The sequence below is a fragment of the Corvus hawaiiensis genome, chromosome 21, assembly GCF_020740725.1.
Source record: "Corvus hawaiiensis isolate bCorHaw1 chromosome 21, bCorHaw1.pri.cur, whole genome shotgun sequence".
NCBI classification, from domain to species: Eukaryota; Metazoa; Chordata; class Aves; order Passeriformes; family Corvidae; genus Corvus; species Corvus hawaiiensis.
Window position 1 is genome coordinate 6,084,249 of NC_063233.1, and position 18,959 is coordinate 6,103,207.

An 18,959-nucleotide genomic window follows, 5' to 3' on the forward strand; every position below is an offset into this window, starting at 1 on the left:
GGCATTGTGCCTGGGTGATTCTGTGAGGTGCTGGGGAACCCCCTCATCCCCTGTCCCCCATGCCAGCACCCCCAACTGCTCTGTCTGTTGGGGTCCTGTGACTCACCACCATGGGGGGTTACCCACCCAGTCCCCCAGCCACAAGGACACCCAGCCTGGTGGCCGGGCTCATCTGGGTGTCCCCAGCACATTTGTTATCCTCTGGGGTCAGGGCTGAGAAGTGGCACTGATGGCAGTGAGTGTCCAGGCACAGCAGGACAGGGAGCACCCCACTCCAGGGCATCGTGCCAGCACAAACCATCACAGCGCAGCCACTGCATACCCCAAAAAACCCTGACAGCCAACAGAAACAAGGAAATGCCAAGGCATGAAAGTGGTGGAAATCCCCATCCCAAATCCGGTCGCCTCCAGCCCCTGGCAGCCAGCGGGAGAGCTGAGAGGAAGGGACGCATGTGCAGGACACGACTCAGACTTCTCTGTGTGTCTGGACACACACCCAGAGCACGAGGGGGTTCAGCAATCGGGACAGAATGAGGGTGGCTGGGACTGGCTGGAGGATGCAGGAGCAGGCTCCCTGCAGGCCACAGATTGGGAAGCCAGGGCAAGCGGCTGGGATGCTCCCTCCCTTCCTCTGAGCGCAGCATCCCACTGCCCCGGTGGGATAAACACCCGCTTCCTGCCCTTAATCAGCTCCAGAGGGGCAGGGGGGGACAGAGGGTGAGAAAAAAAAAACCCCTCTGGAAAGAAAAACTCATTTCCTGCAACAGAAGAAAAAGATAAAGTCTGGATTCATTAAAGTGAACTTTACTGGGGAGAGACGGGAAAGAGCCAAACACAATGTCCTTGAAATTTCCTCCGCGTGGCTCTGTCCACGAAAACAGGATAAAGCCGCTTCCGCTGTCTCTGCTGGAGTGCACTGGGGGGAGTGGGGCCAGGGGTTTGGTTACAGGCAGTCGAGGTGGGTGCAGACCTGCTGGAAAACCTCCTCCACGGAGCCCTCGGCATTGAGCTGGGTACAGAGGGGTTAGCTGAGGGACTCGCTCGAAGGCTCTCATCTGAGAGCAACTGGAGCTCTTCCAAGGATGCATTTTGGCCATGGGTGAAGAGACCAGGGCTCATTTAGGGCAAAGGGGTACAGGCCATCCTTGGAGGGGGTCGTGGTGGGAATGAGAGGGCTCAAGCCCACCCCAAACTAGGCAGGATTGAGTTTTCCTGCTTCTCTCGTCATCCCCATCCATCACTTCCCCTCCTCTGGGACACAAGCCCCAAGGCGTAGGGCTGGAGGGTGCTGGCATCAGCCACATTCCTGCTTACCTGGCGGACGATGCCTCTGCTCTTGTAGAAGGCAATGACAGGCTCAGTGGCCTTGTAGTAGGTCTCCAAACGCTTCTTGATGGTCTCCTCGTTGTCATCCACCCTCCCGCTTGTCTCACCTCGCTTCAGCAGGCGTTTCACCATTGTGTCCTTCCCCGCATCCACGTAGAGCAGCAGTGTGGGGGGGGCGATCTGTGGACAGAGGGGACACACTTGTCACCACACTGAGTTGGTGTGGGTCTGCTTTGGTTTGGGATGGTAGCGGTCCCCACACCATCTTCTGTCTCCCTCCGCGTTGGTCTGGGGGCACCAGGACACTGTTCCAGTGGTCTCTAGGGCCATGTAGGAGGCAAAGGGACACTGTGGCCAAGCCCTGGCTCCCTGCCGTCACCATCATGTCAGCACTGTTGTCACGCACTATCAGCCTGAGGACACCCTGGTCCCTCTCACTGTGCTCTGGGCACAGGCTGTCCCTGAGGCAGGGGGACCTGCTGCCCAGTTTAGACCCTTCTGGGATGTGATCTTCGCTGGGATGGAGAGGCCAGGCTGCTGCTGGATTGAGTCCCTGTGCTATGCTGGTGTGTGGCATGGCCCAGCATAGCACAGCACGGCACCAGCTCTCACCTTCTTTTCAAACTCCTCTCCCTGCTTCACCTCGCGGGGGTAGCCATCGATCAGGAAGCCCTTGGACACGTCTGCTTTGGCCACCATGGCATCCCGCAGCATGTCCAGCACAGTGTCCTGGAGAGGGGAGGACAGAGCTTCTAGGGCTGATACGGGACAACGACTCCCACCCAGCATTCCTAATCCCTGCTGCAAACCCTACCCTGGGACAGCAGGGCCAGAGATGCCTGAGTCATGTGTCAAGCATTACTGTAGTATCTGGTGTCCCCACTGCCACCCCTGCACACCCCACCATGTGGCAGCTGGTGGCTGGTGAGGACTCACCAGGGGCACCAGCTCTCCTTTCTCCATGATGGCCTTCAGCTTCTTGCCCCGATCTGAGCCCGAGCTGACCTCTGCCCGCAGCAGGTCCCCCGTGGAGAGGTGGGTGTAGCCATACTTCTGCACGATCTTCTCACACTGTGTCCCTTTCCCTGAGCCAGGGCCACCTGCAAGGCACATGTGTGCCCCAAGCCATGGGTAAGGAGAGGGAGGGGTACATGGGAGCAGCAGCACAGACACACAGGAGTCCTCAGAACTTGGTGACATGTTGGTTGGTCTCCCGAAGCCAAGCACCAGGTGAATGGACAGAGCTTCTCCAGAGGTTGCCAAGTGCTTGGGGGTGGCATGGGCTGCTGGGAATTGGCATGTGGGCACCACACCCTGATGGCACCCAGGGCATCACCACTCTATCCAGGACCCAGGACATCACTGTTCTATTGGCACCTGGCCATCACCACTGCCTGATGGCACCCAGGACATCACCACACCCTGATGACACCCAGGGCATCACCAACCAAGGTTTTATCACTTTACCTCCCAGGGGTTTGTTGTCACATCAACCCCCAGTGGTTTACTGTCACCAGACACCTCTCTGGTGTCAGCATACTCCTGGTATACACCTCTCCTGGTCCCAGCATACCCCATGTGGCCTCGAAGAGCCAAGCTGGAGCCATGGCCATTCTGCAGTGCCTGGGAATAGCCCAGTCTCAGCCTCCACCCCTGTCTCCCCAGCCTAGAGGTACAGGGAAAAGGCCTGGGCTGACCCCACCAGTGACAGGACCTGGACACAGACTTACCCACCACAAAGATGATTTTGTGCTGCTTGAGCTTTTCTGGAGGAGAGAAAGGAAAAAAATAATTATCAAAAGCCAAAAGGTCCATCGGGGAGTGAGGTGTCCCCAGGGGGGTGCCAGATCCAGGGCAGGCATCCCTGGGGATGGAGGGGACTGATCCCAGAGTCCTGGGGGAAGATGGAGAGGGAAGCAGACACGTGTCCTGGTCACCTGGGCAGGCTGGGATGTCTGGACACATCTGAGCACAAAGACCCCATGGCACCTCGGCCATGGGGCTGGAATCCCACTACCACGTGGTGTCCCAGAGGTAGTCATTGTCCACGACTCCACCGCAGGCAGGGACTGGCCTCATCCATCCCTGTGGCCGGCGTATCACCCCGGCAGGCTAACAGGGGTTGTGGCAGGCTTGGCTTGGCACGGCCACCTTGAGCACCTGGCACAACCCCAGCAGTCTCTGGACCCCAGCATCGGTCCCTGGACCTGGTGGCCAACGTGCAAGTGGCACTGGCCACCCCATCCCCAGCACCCTGGCACAGGGTTCTCACCACCTGTGGGATCTGTGCACCAGCTGTGGGGTGGGGTGATGCCAGGGTGTGATGCCACAGGGGGAAGCAGAGCTAAGAATAAAGTTGAGCTGCTCTGGGGCCACTTTCCCATCTCCTGATTACAGCTGGATGAAATTTCAACTCCTTGGCACCCAGCACTCCCCAGGGCTGGGGATGGAGCCAAGTGGCTGGCAGGGACCAATGGGATGTGGGGTGTGTGTGGGGGCTGGAGGGACACGGGGGATGGACAGAAGAGAGAGAGGCAAGGACATGGGGGAGGGGTGGAGGGGAGGAATGCAAGGAGGACCAGGGGCTGCATGTAATGGGGACAAATGCAGGGGGGACAGAGGGGACAGAGGAAGAGAGGGAAGGGGAACGCAGAAGGGGTGGATGCAGGGGGGACCAAGGGGGTACAGAGGGAATGGATGCTGTGGGGATGAAGTGGATTAATTCCAGGGGGGATTGATGCAGGCAACCAAGGGAATGGATACAAGGGAGACAGGGAGATGCAGACGGATCACTCACCTGCCGACATGCTGCCGTGGTCTAGGCACAGAAGCACTTAAGGCTGCAAGGGAAGAGCAGGATAAACAACTCAGCACATCAGTGACACACGGGTCACCAAGCGTCTGGGGTGAGAAAGGGTCTCCCTTTTTGGCTCCAAGGACAGGCTGGGGAGGTGGGACGGAAGACACACCTCCTGGCTTCTCCCTGAAATAGGGAGCTGAGGATCTCTGCTTCTGCGGCCATCACTCACCTGGCTCCCAGCAGTCACCCTCTGCATCCGGCTGCGGTAAGGGCATCCCCATGCCGGGTGACGCGTGGTGACGTTGCCGGCATCCTCCCCTGCCCTGCCCACATCCCAATGCCTGGGGTGCTGCCCAACAGCCGGAAACCCGCTCGGGATGCCCGGTGCCACCAGGACACCAAGGGATGACGGCACCCCCAGCTCCCCACGGGCTGGTTTGAGCGGGGTGTCCTAAGGAGGGGCTTGCAGCACCCCACTGCACCCCCAGGACTTCGGGGGGGTGTTTGGCCACCCCGCCTGCCCACACCCAGCCCCGCAGCACACGACCTGCTTGGCCACAGTGCGTCACCCCAAACCGGCTGGACGAGGAGCAGGGATGGGGCATTCTGTGACCAGAGGAGCCGGTGGCCGCTGACAGGTCGTGTTACAACCTCGAAAGGGCAGAGGCTAAGAATGGTCGGACTGAAACCGGCACCGGGTCACGTCCCACCAGCGCTGCGGGTGGGAGATGCCTGAGGGTCCTGAGATGGCCCCGACGAGGTTTGGGGGGTGCAGGACCCCCGGGTTCCTAACTGTGGGGACGCTGAGACCCAAGACAGCTGGCACCACTCTTGGTGGGGCGATGAGACGCTACGGGCAGCCCCGGCTCTCAGTGCGGGCTGGGCGCCTGATCCAGTGTGGTACCGGTCCCATGGGTGCAGGGTGAGGGTGATGTGGAGGTGACTGGTCCAGAGGCGACGGGGGGGGGGGGGCGCTGACCCGCTCGGGTTGGGGCTGGGGAGGGGGCTGGGTGGGGGGGTGCAGGGTGGCCTTGTGACTCCCCAGCCAAGGCCGTTGCGGGCTGCACCCCGGGGTGCCCCCGGCAATCTCACCTCACCGCCAGCTCCAACCCACCCCTCCCATCCCACCGGCATCCAGCCCCCCGCAGCCCCTCCCTGGGGCCGGATTCCCCGGACCGGGCTGCTCCAGCACCGCTGCAGTGCCCCCGCCACCCCTCGCAAGCGCCAAGCAAAGGCTCCCCGGGCTCCTGCACTGCCCCGGGCCCGGGCCCCGCGGGGGTCCCGCACTGACCTGGACCGGCCGCCGCCCGCGCCGTGCCCGCCGGTACCGCTATTTATAGAGCACGGCGGCGCGCGGGGCACGCCGGGAGCGCGCGGCACCGGCAGCGCGAGCGGGCGGCGCGGGGCGACAGGGAGGGAGAACGGGGGGAGAACGGGGGGAGAACGGGGGGAACAACAGGGGGACAACGAGGGGACAACGGGGGGAGAACGAGGGGAACAACGGGGGGAGAACGGGGGGGACAACGGGGGGGACAACCGGGGGAGAACGGGGGGACAACCGGGGGAGAACGGGGGAAACAACGGGGGGACAACGGGGGGAACAACGGGGGAACAACGGGGGGAGAACGGGGGGGAGAACGGGGGGGAGAACGGGAGGGAGAACGGAGGGACAACGGGGGGAGAACGGAGGGACAACGGGGGGAGAACGGAGGGACAACGGACGGACAACGGACGGACAACGGAGGGCTACCGGGGGGACAACGGACGGACAACGGACGGACAACGGCGGGGCCGCGGCCGCCCGCGCGTGCAGGGGTGGGGAGGACGCGGTTAACCCCGGCACGGCTCGGGGGCGCGGGTCCGCCTTCAGTGGGAGCCCTCACCCTGCCGGGTCTGGGGTCTCCGGAGCTCCCCGCGCCTCCGCCCCCAGCTCCTCGGAGGAGAATGCTCTTCTCATCACTGTCCGCATGTCGCCTCCCCTTGTCTGCCCCCATTCCGTTCTCATGTCGCCATCCCTATCCCTAATTCTCATCCCTGTCCCTAATGTCCCCATTCCTGTGCCCATTCCGGTCCCATCCCATCCCTACTGTCACCATCCTTGTCCCGAATGTCCTTACGTCCCCATCCCATCCCCATGTCCCTATGCCCCCACCCCCAGCTTGCACATCCCTCCCCCCCAGCTCCAGGGGTGTAAAACCCCGGGGCTGTTGTATCCTTGTTAAGATTTGATTAGTGAGAGGTGCCGTATGCCAAAGCCAATAGTACAGATTTTATTTAACAATAAAATGAGGTAGAGAAAGAGAAAGAAGTAGAAAAGGGGTGGGGGAGAGAGAGACATCGGTCAAGCAGAAGACTGTCACCACCCGTGGATCGCTCAGCATCCTTTTAGTCCTTCACCCTGGTCTTCATGGTAGTGGGGATCCCGAAGTTGTTGAAAACTTTTCACTATCTCTACCTTTTTGCAAATGAAGGCATTAATGCTCATTGGCTACGTAATTCCCTTATTCCATTGGTTAAATTATTCCCTCTCTTCTAATGCTAATTAATCCCGTGTTCAGTCTTTGTCTTCGAGTAGATTGTGATCCCCCTCCTGCCAGAATTACCTTTCACCCAGCTGGAGCTGATTCCACCAGTTACTGGGTTGGCTTTTCCTCATTATCAGTGACACATTCTTCTCGTCCAGTTTTGTTTACCATCCCCTAATCTGAGATAATGCTTGGACAATAGTACCACCTTTATCTTATCTCAAATTCCTTTTACGATGCCTTAACTTACATAGAAGTCTCAGGCATTTTAGGCAGGGGGAAGAGGGCCTTCGGTGGCTGCAGATGCTGTCTATCCCATAACTTGGGGTGACCAGTGATGTGTGTATGAGCAGTTGCCCCTCCACAGCTTGCCACCGTGGGAACCCTTGTCTGGATGTGTTACCCAGGATGTGCCAGACCAGGCCTAGAGCCAGTGTCATCATCCTGCTCCCTTCTGTGCCCATCTCACAGCAAAGTTCTGTGGAAACAGACTTTGAGACAGGCAACGGTGATCTCCAAGTCCTTGTACTTACCTGCCCTTCCCTCCTCCTCTGTGGCTGCAGAGACCCTGTCCCAAGACCCTGTGACCCCAGGGCACCTGGCTGGGAGTGACACAAGCTGGGGAGGTCTCAGCTGCCACCTGCACTGTGGAGGTGGCTCAGAGCTGGAGTCAGCCAGGGACTGGACATGGATCCCACCTGGACATGCTGGTCACCCTGCCAGACCCAGGGACAGCACTGCTGTGGGCTGGGGATCACTGCCAGCATCCCCAAAAACCCATCCAGAGCCAGGGCTCAAGGCAACAGACTGCAGCAATATTTATTCCTGTACAAACCATTACAAAACATGGGCACCCCACTGCTTCCCCCAGCACCGAGCCCCCCAAAACCCCAGCCACAGCCAGAGGGAAACGGAGAAATGGATTCCTGCCAAGGCTCAGGACCCAAACATGCCATATTTAGTTGTTTTTCCCAAATTAACGTCTCTGCTGCTGAGAAATTAATAACAAAGTCCTGTCCCAGCCACAGGGTGCCAAGAGGCATCACTACCCCCCATTACCTGACCAGTTTTTAATTGTTTATAAGCAGCTGCTGGCCCTTCGTTACCACTAAAGAGCAGTTCCTGCTTGTTCCTTTGTCCAGGAAACCCAAGTACAAACCCCAGGGTTAGAAGTGGGGAGAAAAAAAGCCAAAACCCCCAAAAAGCTCCCAAAAATTCCATCTTTCAGTTAGAAAAGGTTTTGGCAGTGCGGGGAGCAGCAGTGCTGGGAGAGGCTAGTGTTTTTGGGGTGCTGGGGCAGGGAGGGTGGCAATGTCACCCCCACAGGGCCCCACAAAAAACTGTGGGGTTCTGCTGAGAGAAGGATGACTGAGGACTGGGATGAGGGGGCTGGGGACGGCAGAGGGGGGCTGAGCTCCAAGAGGGGGTTTCCCAACCCAGAAGGTTGGGGGAAACAGTCTCTGTGGTGACCCCAGAAGTGATGCAACCCAAAACTGAGCTGAGAGGACCTGGAACCCCCTTGTAGGCTCCCAGGGGCTGCAATCTGCATGGACTAGGATGGGGCAGGATATCATGCCCCAGTACCCTGCACATGGAGCGGGGGACACCCCAATCTTTACATTCACTACCTGGCCCCCAAAAACCAGCTCAAAACCCAACACATCCCAGGTGCAAGGAGCCACCATGCACAACAGCAGTGGTCCTGTGGGAGGCAGGTGGTGGCACCCTGATGCCTGGCTCCCACTGCTCCCAGGAGGATGCAGGGAAACCCCCATCCATCCCAGATCCAGGGGTCTGCCCAGCAGGCATGAGGCAGCCCCTAGGTCCAGGTGGGGTGGGAGAAGGTGATGTTGTAGAGGTTGGCCCAGCTGGCAAAGACCCTCTTCTCGGTGATAAAGCGGTGGTGATTGCCCCTGCGGCTCCGCTCGTTGTGGATGTAGGTCGTGCACTCATCGGGGCCCTTCGGCTCGTAGTAGTGGTAGGGCAGGCGGCGGGGTGGGGGACGGCGGCTGCAGTGGGGAAAGAAACATTGGGTGAGCCCCACGGTGGGGTCATGTGCTGGGGTGGGGGCTTGGGGGTCTCCTTACCCGCAGTAGCTGGGTGGCACCATGCCATAGACGTGGACAGCGTCACACAGCTCCACCGCGATCACCATGGTGAACCAGCCGGTGCTGAGCCATGAGCGAGACTTCTCCCTGGGGAGGAAAGACAGCAGGAAGGATGACAGGGGCGAGGTGATGAGGATAATGGACCCTGTCAGTGTCCCCAGCCTGCCTCAGGGACCCCCAGCTCAATGCTGCGGCCCATGAAGCAGCTCCAAGAGTCAGCTCTGTCTTGGGAACCTGGAGAAAGGGGGACACAACACAGGAGGTGGCTTTGAGGTACCTGTCCTTCCCTGTCTCACCCCGAAACAGGTCATCAAACTGCTTCATGCGGCTGGGGGAGACAACGTAGGCTGTCATGTTGGGGAAGGAGGTGCAGACGCGCTGGATGATCTTCAGGAGACTCTTCTGCATCTTGGTGGGCGGCCCCCAGAAGATGAAGATGGTCTCTGGGGTCTTATTGACAAACTCCTGGGGCCGCTTGAGGACACGGTAGAGGCTAGAATGAGCCACCACACGGAAGCTGGTCTTGTTGCCCACATCAGCATTGTAGCCTGTGGTGGGAGCGTCGTTCATGCGGATGGTGCACTCAGCCCCGTCGATGACCGTGCCCAGGTGGGTGCCCAGGAGGTGGCTGGAGCTGGTGACAATGACGCATTGGTGGCAGCGGGCAGTCAGGGTCTGGTGATGACAAGTGCCGTGGGCAGGTGACTTTTGGTGTCACCGTGGACAGGGTATTACTGTCCCCTGCAGAGCCACTGTCCTCTGCCAGCAGAGAGACAGACCCTGTGTCACCGCCGAGGCCGGGCCCTGCTGCCCAGCTCGTACCTTGTTCCCACAGACTGGCAGGTACCCGCTTTTCACGCCCCACTTCTTGAGGTCGGGGGGCCGGCGGGCTCTGCCCCGCAGGCGGCTGTAGGGGAAGACCTCGTTCCCGTTGCCAGAGCTGTAGATGATCAGCAACATGATCAGGGCAAAGAGGACCCCCAGGGCGGCGGCACGCTGGCTCTGTGGGCAGGGGGAGAGCGTCAGCCGCTGCCCCCACCCCACGGGTGTTGGCATCCACCCCACTCCCACGGCATCTCCAGCAGGATGCCTGCTGTCCCCAGGGAGGTCCCCGGGGTGATTCTCTGGCACTCACCGTGCTGCCACTCATGTCTCTGTGCCGGCCTCAGCACACAGTGATTGCCGGCGTCCTGCGAGCACCTGCAAGGCACACGGTCATCCCCAGCCTGGCCCATCATCCCCAGGCTGCCAGGCTGGTGGGGGTACAGGATCAGGTGTACACGGGATAAATCTCCAGGTCCCCCTCTGAAGAGGAGAATAATCCCCCGGAATCAATGAGGGGAAAAGAAATGCTGTGGGCAGAGGCTGGGCAGACTCCAGGATCCCCACATTAAGCTGGTCTCCAGGGAGGATTATCCTCCCCTCGTGGGGATGAAACCACTCAAACCGCAGGGTTAGGGGGGGTCAACCTGCTGCTTGTGCCGTGAAATTCCATTAAAACCACCACCACAGCAGTCTTGGAACAAGAGGGAATGCAAGGAAGTGAGGCCTGCCCTAGTCAGTGCATGCATGGGCTTGCATCCAGCAGACCTGCAGGGACCTCTCCAGTCCCGGGACCCACTCTAACCTCCACTCAAAGCGGGTTGACCCAGTTTAGTTTTGGGAGCCCTGGTTAGTGAGCCCCAGCCATTCCTGCAGCTCTCCAAGCAAGTGGAAATTTAAAACCACTGAAGCTTCTTTACTAATTGTCACAAGGAAAATTATGCAACAGCCTGAGATCAACCCCTGGGGGGAGCTGACACCTCGAAACGCTCTCAGGGCTAGAGGTGGTGCCAGAAGGTACCAGCCTGCCCGGGGAGCCCAGGCCATGGCCGGACGTGGTGCTGCTGGGGGGCTTCGTCGTGCAAGGGCTGGGGACGCTGTGGGACCCCCCACTCCCGGACCCCACTTCGCTCCCTCCATAACTCTCGGGCCATGTGGGACCCCACGGAGGGGCCCCGAGGGCGGGACCCCGCGGCCTTACCTGGCGGGGGCTCTCATGGGGAGACCGTCACCTCCTGCGCCCCGCGGGCGGCGGGTGCTGCCCGGCCCCTGCGGCGGGCTCGGCCATGGCCGGCACCGGGACTCACGCTGCCGCTCTACGGGAAAATGCTGCTTCAGACCCAGCCCCCTTCCTCCGCCGGGGGTCCCCCAGCCGCGGATGCGAGCCCTTCCGCCCCCCGGGAAGGAAAAACCCGCCCGGCCCCGGGTGCGAACCTGCCGCCACTCCTACGTGCGAGTCCTCCCTCGCCCCCGGGAACATCCCCCCACCCCCGGCAGCGGCCGCAGCGACACGGGAGGCAGCCGGACCCTTCCTACCCCTCTATCCCCCGTGCACCGGCCCCGGGGCCGCTCCCCCGCCCGGCCACGGCGCGTTCCGCCCCTGCACCGGCCGAACGGGCCCGGCCTGGCCGCGCGAACTCCACCGACCCTTCCGCCCCGCAGTGCGCCCCGATACCGATACCGCTGCCGCTACCGATGCCGCTGCTGCTACCGATACCGCTGCCGCTGCCGCTACCGATGCCGCTGCCGCTACCGATACCGCTGCCGCTACCGATACCGCTACCGATATCGCTGCCGACACAGATCGTGCCGCTGCCGCCGCCCAGGCCGGGTCCTAGTGCCGCCCTCACGGGATGCGGAGCACCGCCGGGTCCTACTGCCGCCCTCCAGGGATCGGGAGGGCCGCCGGTCCTAGTGCCGCCGGGACGGCCGCCGGGAAAGGCCGGGACTAATCCCCCGGTCCCCGAGGGCACCGGTGCGGACAGCGCTGCCCGGCTGTGCCAGGAGCAGCACGCCGTGCCTGAGCCGCTGCCGGGCGCAGCGCATCGCTGGGATGCCGGTCTCCCCCGCGGGGGCCGGGAGCTCAGGGCCCCGCGCTGGGGGGCTTCGTGGCGCAGGGAGGGGGCTCCACCGCTGGCAGGGACCTACATCCGTGACGCCTGTCCACAGGGATTCTGGCTCCGCTGTGCCGGTGATGCCTTGCCCTGCGTAGGGCTGTGGCAGCTCCCGCAGTTCCTGGACCACTCGCTCCTCACTGCACCCCAGGATGCCTGCCCATCCTCTCACCCCCGGCCCCAGACACCACCGGACCCATCCAAACATGTGGCATCTGTTTACATGTTCAAAGAGCTGCTGTGGGCTCAGGGCCACACGTGCCCATGGCATGTCCCATCTCTCCAGGAACATGGGAGCTGCCAGTGTCCTGTGACAGCCCAGCAGCACTGAGCCCTGTGGGACTGAGGATCACCCCAGACCCAGCACCCATCCTGCACAGATGCAGCTGCTGGTTCCTAAATAACCTCAACTGCTTTCAGCACCCTCTTCCATGTTTAGGCTCAGCTCTACCCCATTGTCACCTCCCCCTCTTATTTATAGCCTGGCAGCCTGTGACAAGCTGCTGAGTATCCCCTCCTCCCTCATTCCCTGTCCTGTCCTGCAGCCACAAGGGGCACAGCAAGGGGCACTATTGAGTTAAAATCAATTTTAATAGGCACGTTTACTTTGGTCTGAATCCAAGGACACTTGTGACAAGGCAACTCGGAGCCCCTAGGGCCCGTGTGGCTTCAGGGCTTCCCAGCTGAGGGGATGCAGGCACCAAGTAGCAGAAGGCAGAGCCTGGATCCAGCTGCCTGCACCCCACACCCAGCACTGTCCAGAGGGCACAAGTGGAGCAAGGACCACAGTAGAGCTTTGTCCTTGTGAGAGGCACCAGCTTGTGGCCCATGCCCTGCTGGAGTCCAGCAGCATGTCTAATCCTGCATTAAATACTCCTCCTAGTAGAGTGGGTGGAAAACTGGGTCTCCCTGGGTCCATCCAAGCAGGTGTTTGGAGCTGATGGGGCTCCGTGGGTCCAGCTCATGCGCCCCATGTACCAACACGAGGGTTCCCAGCCCATCCACCAGCTGGGGAAACAGGCACTGCTGCTGCAGAGATGGAGACTCCCCGCTCCAGGGCTTAGCAAAAGGTGTCCAACGTGGCACTGGCAGAGCTGAGACGTGTTGCTGCAGGATGAGAGCTGCCCTGCTGCCGAGGTTCCGGCTGCCCCACCCCACAGCTGGCGCCCTACTCGCCTACCCAGGATGAGTGGTTGAAGACAATGTTCTTCCTCTTGGCCCAGCGAGAGAAGATGGCTTTCTCAGTGATGAAGCGGTGCCCTGCATGGTGAGCAAGCTCGTGCATCAGGTACATCTTGCACTCGTCCAGCTTACCCTTCTCAAAGTAGTGGTACGGCACACTGGAGTGGTTCTTCTCCCTGGCAGGAGGGGAGAGGGTGAGTGTGGGACTTGGGGGGACACCAGACCACCCCATGCCTGCCCCTGCCACCTTCCACACACCTGCAGTAGCTGTCACTGACCATGCCGAACACATGGATTTGCTCGCACAGCTCCATGGCCAGGATCATGGTGAACCAGCCTGTGCTCAGGAAGGAGCCGGATTTCATCCTGCAAAGCATCTTGGTCACACAGGAGTGGGTGGCACTGCTGCTGGCCTGGCCACACTACAGAGGGGACAGGTGGTACGTCAGGGGGACCTGACAGGGCTCCTCAGGAGCCAGCAGTACCTGTTCTTCCCTGTCTCATTCTGGAAGACGTCATCACAGTATGTCATCTTCTTCTCAGTCAGGGTGTAGATCTGCAGCTGGGGGTACTTTTCCATCACCTTGAGCAGTGCCTGGTAGGTTGGGCCCACCTTCTCCCTGTTCAACTTCTTTGCTGGCCCCCAGATGAAGTAGAGGGTCTCCTGGGACTGTTGGAAGAAGTAGGGCTGGTTCCTCAGCAGCAGCGGAACGCTGGTGTGTGAGACCACTCGGATAGTGCTGCGTGTCCCCACGTCCCGCTCGTAGCCGGCGGTGGGGGCATGGTTCATGCGCACAACACACTCCTGCCGGTCGATGGCCTCTCCTAGCTGCGAGCCCAGCATCTGCCCCGAGCTGGAGACAATGGCACAGTGGCGGCACAGCACTCGCTCCAGCGGCTGTAGGGAGATGGCACCATCAGCTCCTCCTTCCCTCCCGCAGCAGCTGGATACACCACAGCCCCTGCCTGCCCTTCCCAAAGGACAGGAAAACTGAGGCGCAGGTGGGCTGAGCTGCCCCACCAGCCCCAGTGCAGCCCCACCCCCACGCACCTTCCCGTCGGGAACGCGGCTGTACCCCTGGAAGCTGCGGATGCTGGATGTAGTGGGGCTGTCCCGCAGCCCCAGGCCTGGGCAGCAAGGCTGTACGCGGGCTTTGGAGCTCAGCAGGATGTACAGCACCGCCACCACCACTGCGCACACCAGCGTTAGGAAGAGCTGGACCTAGAAGCAGAGGAGGGGAAGTTCTCCGGGCTTGTCCACGTGCACCGGCCCCGCGCCAGAGGCCGGTGGCTCCCGTGGCCATGAGGGAACTGCCCCTCGGAGGGTGTTGGGGTGTGTTGGTGGTGGTGCGAGGTGCTGGCCCCGGCTCACTTCCGCCAGCGGCGATGCCCGCACGCCCTACGGACTCCGAACCGCCCGCGGGCACCGGCAGCAGCCGGGCTCAGCCCCCTCCAGCACCGCTTTTGGGGCGAGAAGCCCCCCGATGGTGGCGGGGTCCCACCGGCCCTCGCCCCCTGCCCCGCCGGGTACTCACCAGCGTCTTCATCCTCGGGGGGCTGGCGAATCACCGGAGGGATCCGGGGGTCACCGGCAGGGTGGAGGCTCGCACCCTGCAAGCGGAGCGGGCTCAGCGGCGGCACCCCGGGGTGAGCTCGCCCAGCGGGATCCCCCCCTATCCCCCAACACCCGGGATTCCCCCCACGCCTCGTGCCGGGACCTCCCCGAGGCCATTACCGGGATCCCCCCACGCATCCTCATTCCCACGACTCCCCGGGGTCCCCCCATGTGTCCAGTTCCCCCCGTGGCTCCGCGGGTGCCGCCCCGCCCAGCAGCGGTCGGGGCCGGGATGCCACCCGGCGCAGAGTCCGCGGTTCCCGGTGCCGGCCCCACTCACCGAGCCGGAACCCCCAGGGCCGCCGCCGGCAGGTCCTGCTCCCCGCCCGGAGTGGGGCTGGCGGGGCGCGGAGGGGCGGAGCCGAGCAGGCACTGCCGGGACCGGCACCGCGATCGCCTCCGGCTACCCCGCCCCGCGATCCGGCTCCTCCGGGGACGCGCCCGTCCGTGCCCGTGGGCTCATTCCCGGCGTAGCGGGACCGACCCCGGCACGCCCCTCGTGTGTCCCGATACCGATCCCCGCCTCGCTCCCTACCGCGTGCGTCGGTAGCGACCCCATGACTCTTCCCCCACTCTTGCTCTGCTCTCTCAGGCTCCCCTCCCGCCCCGGGGTTCCAGCAGCCTTCCTGTTCCCGGTGCTCTCTCACCCCCGTGCACCACCAGCTCCCGATGAGCCCAGGGACACCACAAGGATCCGGAATGGCTTAGGAGTGGGACCGGGGCAGGTGAGACCCTCGGTACCCCAGACCCCATCCAACGGCCCCGTCACCTGCAGCTGCTCCTGCCAGGGTCAAGTCACAGGGCACCCATGAGAAGCGTCCCCAGAGGGAGCTGCCTGCTGGCCCAGGACGGGGGCACTGGACTTTAATTTCTCCCCTTGGTGACAAGGAAACACGAGATGCAACCTTGAAACCAGTCCCAGAAACTGCCCTGAACAGGCCTGGAACCAGAGGGAGAAATGACAGGGATTCCACTGGGCTCCTGCACAGGAAACAAGGCCAGAGGGGGAAGTCACATCTGGAGCTGCTCAGTCACCACTGAATTCATGCCCCCTTCACCTCCTTCTGCCCCAGCCCAAAACCACCCTTGTGGGGTGGGCTGAGCCCTGGCCAGAAGGTGAGGGGCAGGGAAGGGCAGCAAGGGGTTAGACAGCTCAGCATGGCCTGGCAGCCTCTGCAAGAGCTGGAAACAAACCTACAGCCAGAGCCTCATCTCTGGACCCTCCACTGGCTCCTGCAGCCAGGTTCAGCGCAACACCTGTGGCTGTTGGTGTGCCCCCAGCCACCAGGATCACCCCCAGGCAGGATGGGAGACCGTGGGACATGCTGCTGGCAGGAAGTTCACAGTACATGCAAGAAAGGTCAGAGTGCCCCAAATCTGCCCTCCACAGGCAGGGTACAGCAGCCTTAAGCACGGCAGAGCCAGCACGAAGTTGGGCTAGGTTCTCTATGGTGCTTTCCTGCCTGACCTCACTGGCAGGACCTTCTCAGCAAGATGCCATGCACTCCCAGGGCCATGCAGCTGAACCCACACTGGCAGGCCTGTGGCACCCCTTGGCATGGGCAGAAGACAGGGAGCGAGACCTTACAGACCTTTATTGAGGGTGATCCTGCTCGCTGTGGTCCAGGGGAGCTGCTAGGAGAGGAAACCTCATGGGGGAAGGACACTGGCACCACACCTGCTTGCTCAGCCCCAGCCTGGCTGGCACACGGAGCCTTGTCCAGGGCAGGAATCCAGCCAGGACTGACAGCTGTGATGGGAACCACACCCAACACTTCCTTGTGATCCAGGACATCTCCTCATCACCCTCTCAGCTGGGTGAGTGCATGGTGGGACGCAGAGGGCAGCACTGTCCCTGCACCCTCTGCGCACCCAGCCTCGTGGGAGTCCCTCTTCAGAAAGGCAAGAGCCCCCAGCACTGTGATTAGCCCTTCCAGAAGCAAATGGAGAAGGAAAACCTGTCCTTTCCAAGCCCAAAGTCTTATTTCTTTCCTCTCAGACTTGAATCAAAAACCCCCACAAACTGTATGTAAACTTTTTTAAAAATTCCCAGATGGAACAAACTACTGAGCAGAGCCAGAGCTGAGGGGAAGGAGTGCCCAGAGAGTGGGCTAGGCAGCCACAGCTGGGGAGCAGGTCCCTCAGCAGGGGCTCTGGTCCCTCACTTGATGAGCCTTGGATGAATCCTGCTTCTCTTTGGTCAGTGACTTGTAAACTACATTTAGTCTCTGCAGGAGGGAACGTGGAGCAACTCAGTGCTGGGCACCTTGGAGGAGATGTCTGCCTGGAGCTGCAGGAAAAGTCTTTTCCTGGCTACAATGCCGCAGCGTGGGCACCTCCTCATCTCCTCAGCTGGGCCTTCAGTCTGATTTCTTGGCAGGTTTCCTGCTCTTCCACATGATGAAAATTATAAAAACACCTGCCATGAGAGAGAGAACAGGTTCAGCTAGGAAACTTTTAATTCCAGGCACTCCTTAAACACCTGGTAATGAGGAAAAGAATGTCAGCAGAGAGAGCAAGAAAATTCTGCTGCCCAGAGGCTCAAACAGCCAAAGTCACACACAAACACAGCCCCAAGTCCTGTGCCAGGCTAAGCTGCAGCAGTAACCACAGAGAGTGTCACAGGTGTCACACATTAGCTAAACTCCTAGCAACCCTCTTCTCTCTCCCTAATTTAGAAGTTTCTAATTAGAACAACAGAAGTAACTCTCACCTATAAATAGCAGCAGCAGCAGCCCAGCCACCACAGGGATGATAACTGCATATTCCCGAGGCAGGAAATACTGGTGGATCCCATGGTCACTGTCGATGAAGGGCTGCAGGGACAGAGAGGGGTGTCGGCAGGTGGACACAACACCTCGAGGTGCAGCCTCGAGGTTTTGGGAGAAGGATGGAAATATCTGGTGTGAGATGGCTAAAAAAAGGGTGCCCAGACCTGCGCGTGGCTCAGCCGCAGAAACCAGTGAAGGCTGAGGTTCACTGGACAACGAGGGGTGGCTACTGGGGATGGCACAGGGTCCCACAACCCCGGGGGGCTCGGGATGGGAGGAGCTGCTGGTGCAGAACACAGCAGATCCCTGTCTCTCTGCCCTGCAAAAGGGAGCAGCTGACACCAGCTCTGTTCCATGGTTATCCCACCAGGATAACCATGTGGAGGCCAGGGATACTAGGGAGCAGTGTGAGAATTCCCACACAGCAGCAAATACTCCTACAGCTCTGGGAATGCCAGGAGCACAGACATGGATCAGGCAGCAGAGGGAGCAGACGCAAGAGGGGAATTCAAAATCCTTGAAATTAGAGGGGAAACTGGCCGGAGTTCAGACATTAGCCCAAGGCTGAACCTGGCCTCTCACACCTGGAAAGCTTGTGGGGAGAAGTTTCTTTCCAGGGAGAAAATCACTAACGACCCCAGTTAATGTGCTCCCAGAAATGGGCAGCCTCACAATCACTTTTCCAGAGCTCTGCATTCCCTAAACTCTTGTCCTTCCTACCAGGCTCCAGGTTTGTTAAGATTTGTCTCTTGCTATGTTTCCCTCTGTCATCTCCCACCAGAACCAGGAATCTGGCGGATGTAACTGTGGGCATTGATGACTACACCTCCATCGGGGCCAGGCTTCAGCTCTTCCCAATAGCTCATCCAGCCCTAGTTGGGTCAGCACGTGTTGGAACAGCAGGGGGGCACCACGATCAATGTTTGGTCTTGCCCAGGCAAGGCCAGGAACACCCAGATGGGACAAGGACTGGGCCAGCGCACAGAGGAAGATCTGCCCTGAAATTTTTAACGCAGCAGGCAAGAGTCCTTCGGGCACACAGGCACAACATCACCTGAACAAAGGCCAGGGAAACACCTGAGTAAGGAATGACTGGGATTATACTGGCCAGAGGAAACCCGTACCAGTACGATGATCCAGAGCGTATAGTAAACAAAGAGGACGAGGCTGAAGGCGACCAAGCCAAACCCAACCAGCTGGTCCGTCGCTGTGGCCTGCGAAGGGAGAGACAGTCAGAGCAGGATCCCCACAGCCGTGCCTGCGCAGGAGCGGCTCAAGGCACCTGCTCTGGGTTACACGGCCGCGCTGCTGCGGGGCCGGGACACCGGTGGGGCCGGGAAAACCCGGGGCAGGAGCACCGCGTGGATAAGACAACTGCGGCGGGATAATCCAGCGTGGGCTGCCAGGCCCTTCCGCAGGAAGCTCCCTGAGCCAGTTCACACACCACATTCCAAGCACCGGGCCCGGTCTCTCCGCAGGGGCGGCAGCCAGGGAGCCTCGCCCGGGTTCCGGGCTGCGATTCAGCCCAAGCCCCCCGTGCTACCGGGCCGAACAAGGACCCTTCCTCCCCCCGCCACGGCGCCCCGGCCCGGGCTGGGCCCGCACTCACCATGGCGCCCCGGCCTCCTCCCCGCCGGCCCCGCCCTTCCGGCGCGGCCGCCAATTAGCGAGCGCTCCGCCGGCCCCGCCCCCGCAG

The 18,959-nt window shown here is 61.1% G+C and overlaps 4 protein-coding genes across 15 annotated transcripts; all 4 read right to left on the minus strand.

Annotated features, from left to right (window-relative positions):
• Positions 1–788: 788 nt before the first annotated feature.
• On the minus strand, positions 789–5,494 carry AK1 (adenylate kinase 1). Of its 2 annotated transcripts, none has more exons than XM_048325901.1 (7): positions 5,418–5,494; positions 4,124–4,166; positions 3,057–3,092; positions 2,263–2,426; positions 1,939–2,055; positions 1,315–1,506; positions 789–1,009 (listed from the first exon to the last, which is right to left on the minus strand). In XM_048325901.1, the coding sequence occupies exons 2-7, from the start codon at positions 4,131–4,133 to the stop codon at positions 944–946; spliced, it is 585 nt and encodes a 194-aa protein (XP_048181858.1). In that variant the 5' UTR covers positions 4,134–4,166; positions 5,418–5,494; the 3' UTR covers positions 789–943. The 2 variants fall into 2 exon arrangements, with proteins under 2 accessions (XP_048181858.1, XP_048181859.1); XM_048325902.1 differs by lacking the exon at positions 5,418–5,494 and adding an exon at positions 4,356–4,379.
• Positions 5,495–7,445: 1,951 nt separating this feature from the next.
• Positions 7,446–11,584, minus strand: ST6GALNAC6 (ST6 N-acetylgalactosaminide alpha-2,6-sialyltransferase 6). 7 transcript variants are annotated; one of them, XM_048325583.1, is made up of 7 exons: positions 11,365–11,584; positions 10,783–10,897; positions 9,895–9,959; positions 9,582–9,761; positions 9,037–9,434; positions 8,739–8,846; positions 7,446–8,660 (listed from the first exon to the last, which is right to left on the minus strand). In XM_048325583.1, exons 3-7 carry the CDS (start codon positions 9,907–9,909, stop codon positions 8,471–8,473), a joined length of 891 nt encoding a protein of 296 aa, XP_048181540.1. In that variant the 5' UTR covers positions 9,910–9,959; positions 10,783–10,897; positions 11,365–11,584; the 3' UTR covers positions 7,446–8,470. The 7 variants fall into 7 exon arrangements, with proteins under 7 accessions (XP_048181540.1, XP_048181539.1, XP_048181536.1 ...); XM_048325582.1 differs by having other exon boundaries at positions 11,335–11,584; XM_048325579.1 differs by lacking the exon at positions 11,365–11,584 and adding an exon at positions 11,293–11,311.
• A 683-nt stretch (positions 11,585–12,267) lies between these two features.
• Positions 12,268–16,172, minus strand: ST6GALNAC4 (ST6 N-acetylgalactosaminide alpha-2,6-sialyltransferase 4). Of its 5 annotated transcripts, XM_048325576.1 has the most exons (8): positions 16,085–16,170; positions 15,262–15,473; positions 14,413–14,488; positions 13,929–14,099; positions 13,363–13,775; positions 13,136–13,243; positions 12,876–13,053; positions 12,268–12,789 (listed from the first exon to the last, which is right to left on the minus strand). In XM_048325576.1, the coding sequence occupies exons 3-8, from the start codon at positions 14,422–14,424 to the stop codon at positions 12,562–12,564; spliced, it is 1,110 nt and encodes a 369-aa protein (XP_048181533.1). In that variant the 5' UTR covers positions 14,425–14,488; positions 15,262–15,473; positions 16,085–16,170; the 3' UTR covers positions 12,268–12,561. The 5 variants fall into 5 exon arrangements, with proteins under 5 accessions (XP_048181533.1, XP_048181532.1, XP_048181531.1 ...); XM_048325575.1 differs by lacking the exon at positions 15,262–15,473 and having other exon boundaries at positions 16,085–16,172; XM_048325574.1 differs by lacking the exons at positions 15,262–15,473; positions 16,085–16,170 and adding an exon at positions 14,773–15,254.
• On the minus strand, positions 16,071–18,921 carry DPM2 (dolichyl-phosphate mannosyltransferase subunit 2, regulatory). The gene is made up of 4 exons (XM_048325587.1): positions 18,873–18,921; positions 18,388–18,477; positions 17,206–17,308; positions 16,071–16,911 (listed from the first exon to the last, which is right to left on the minus strand). Exons 1-4 carry the CDS (start codon positions 18,873–18,875, stop codon positions 16,853–16,855), a joined length of 255 nt encoding a protein of 84 aa, XP_048181544.1. The 5' UTR covers positions 18,876–18,921; the 3' UTR covers positions 16,071–16,852.
• Between the last annotated feature and the right edge of the window lie 38 nt (positions 18,922–18,959).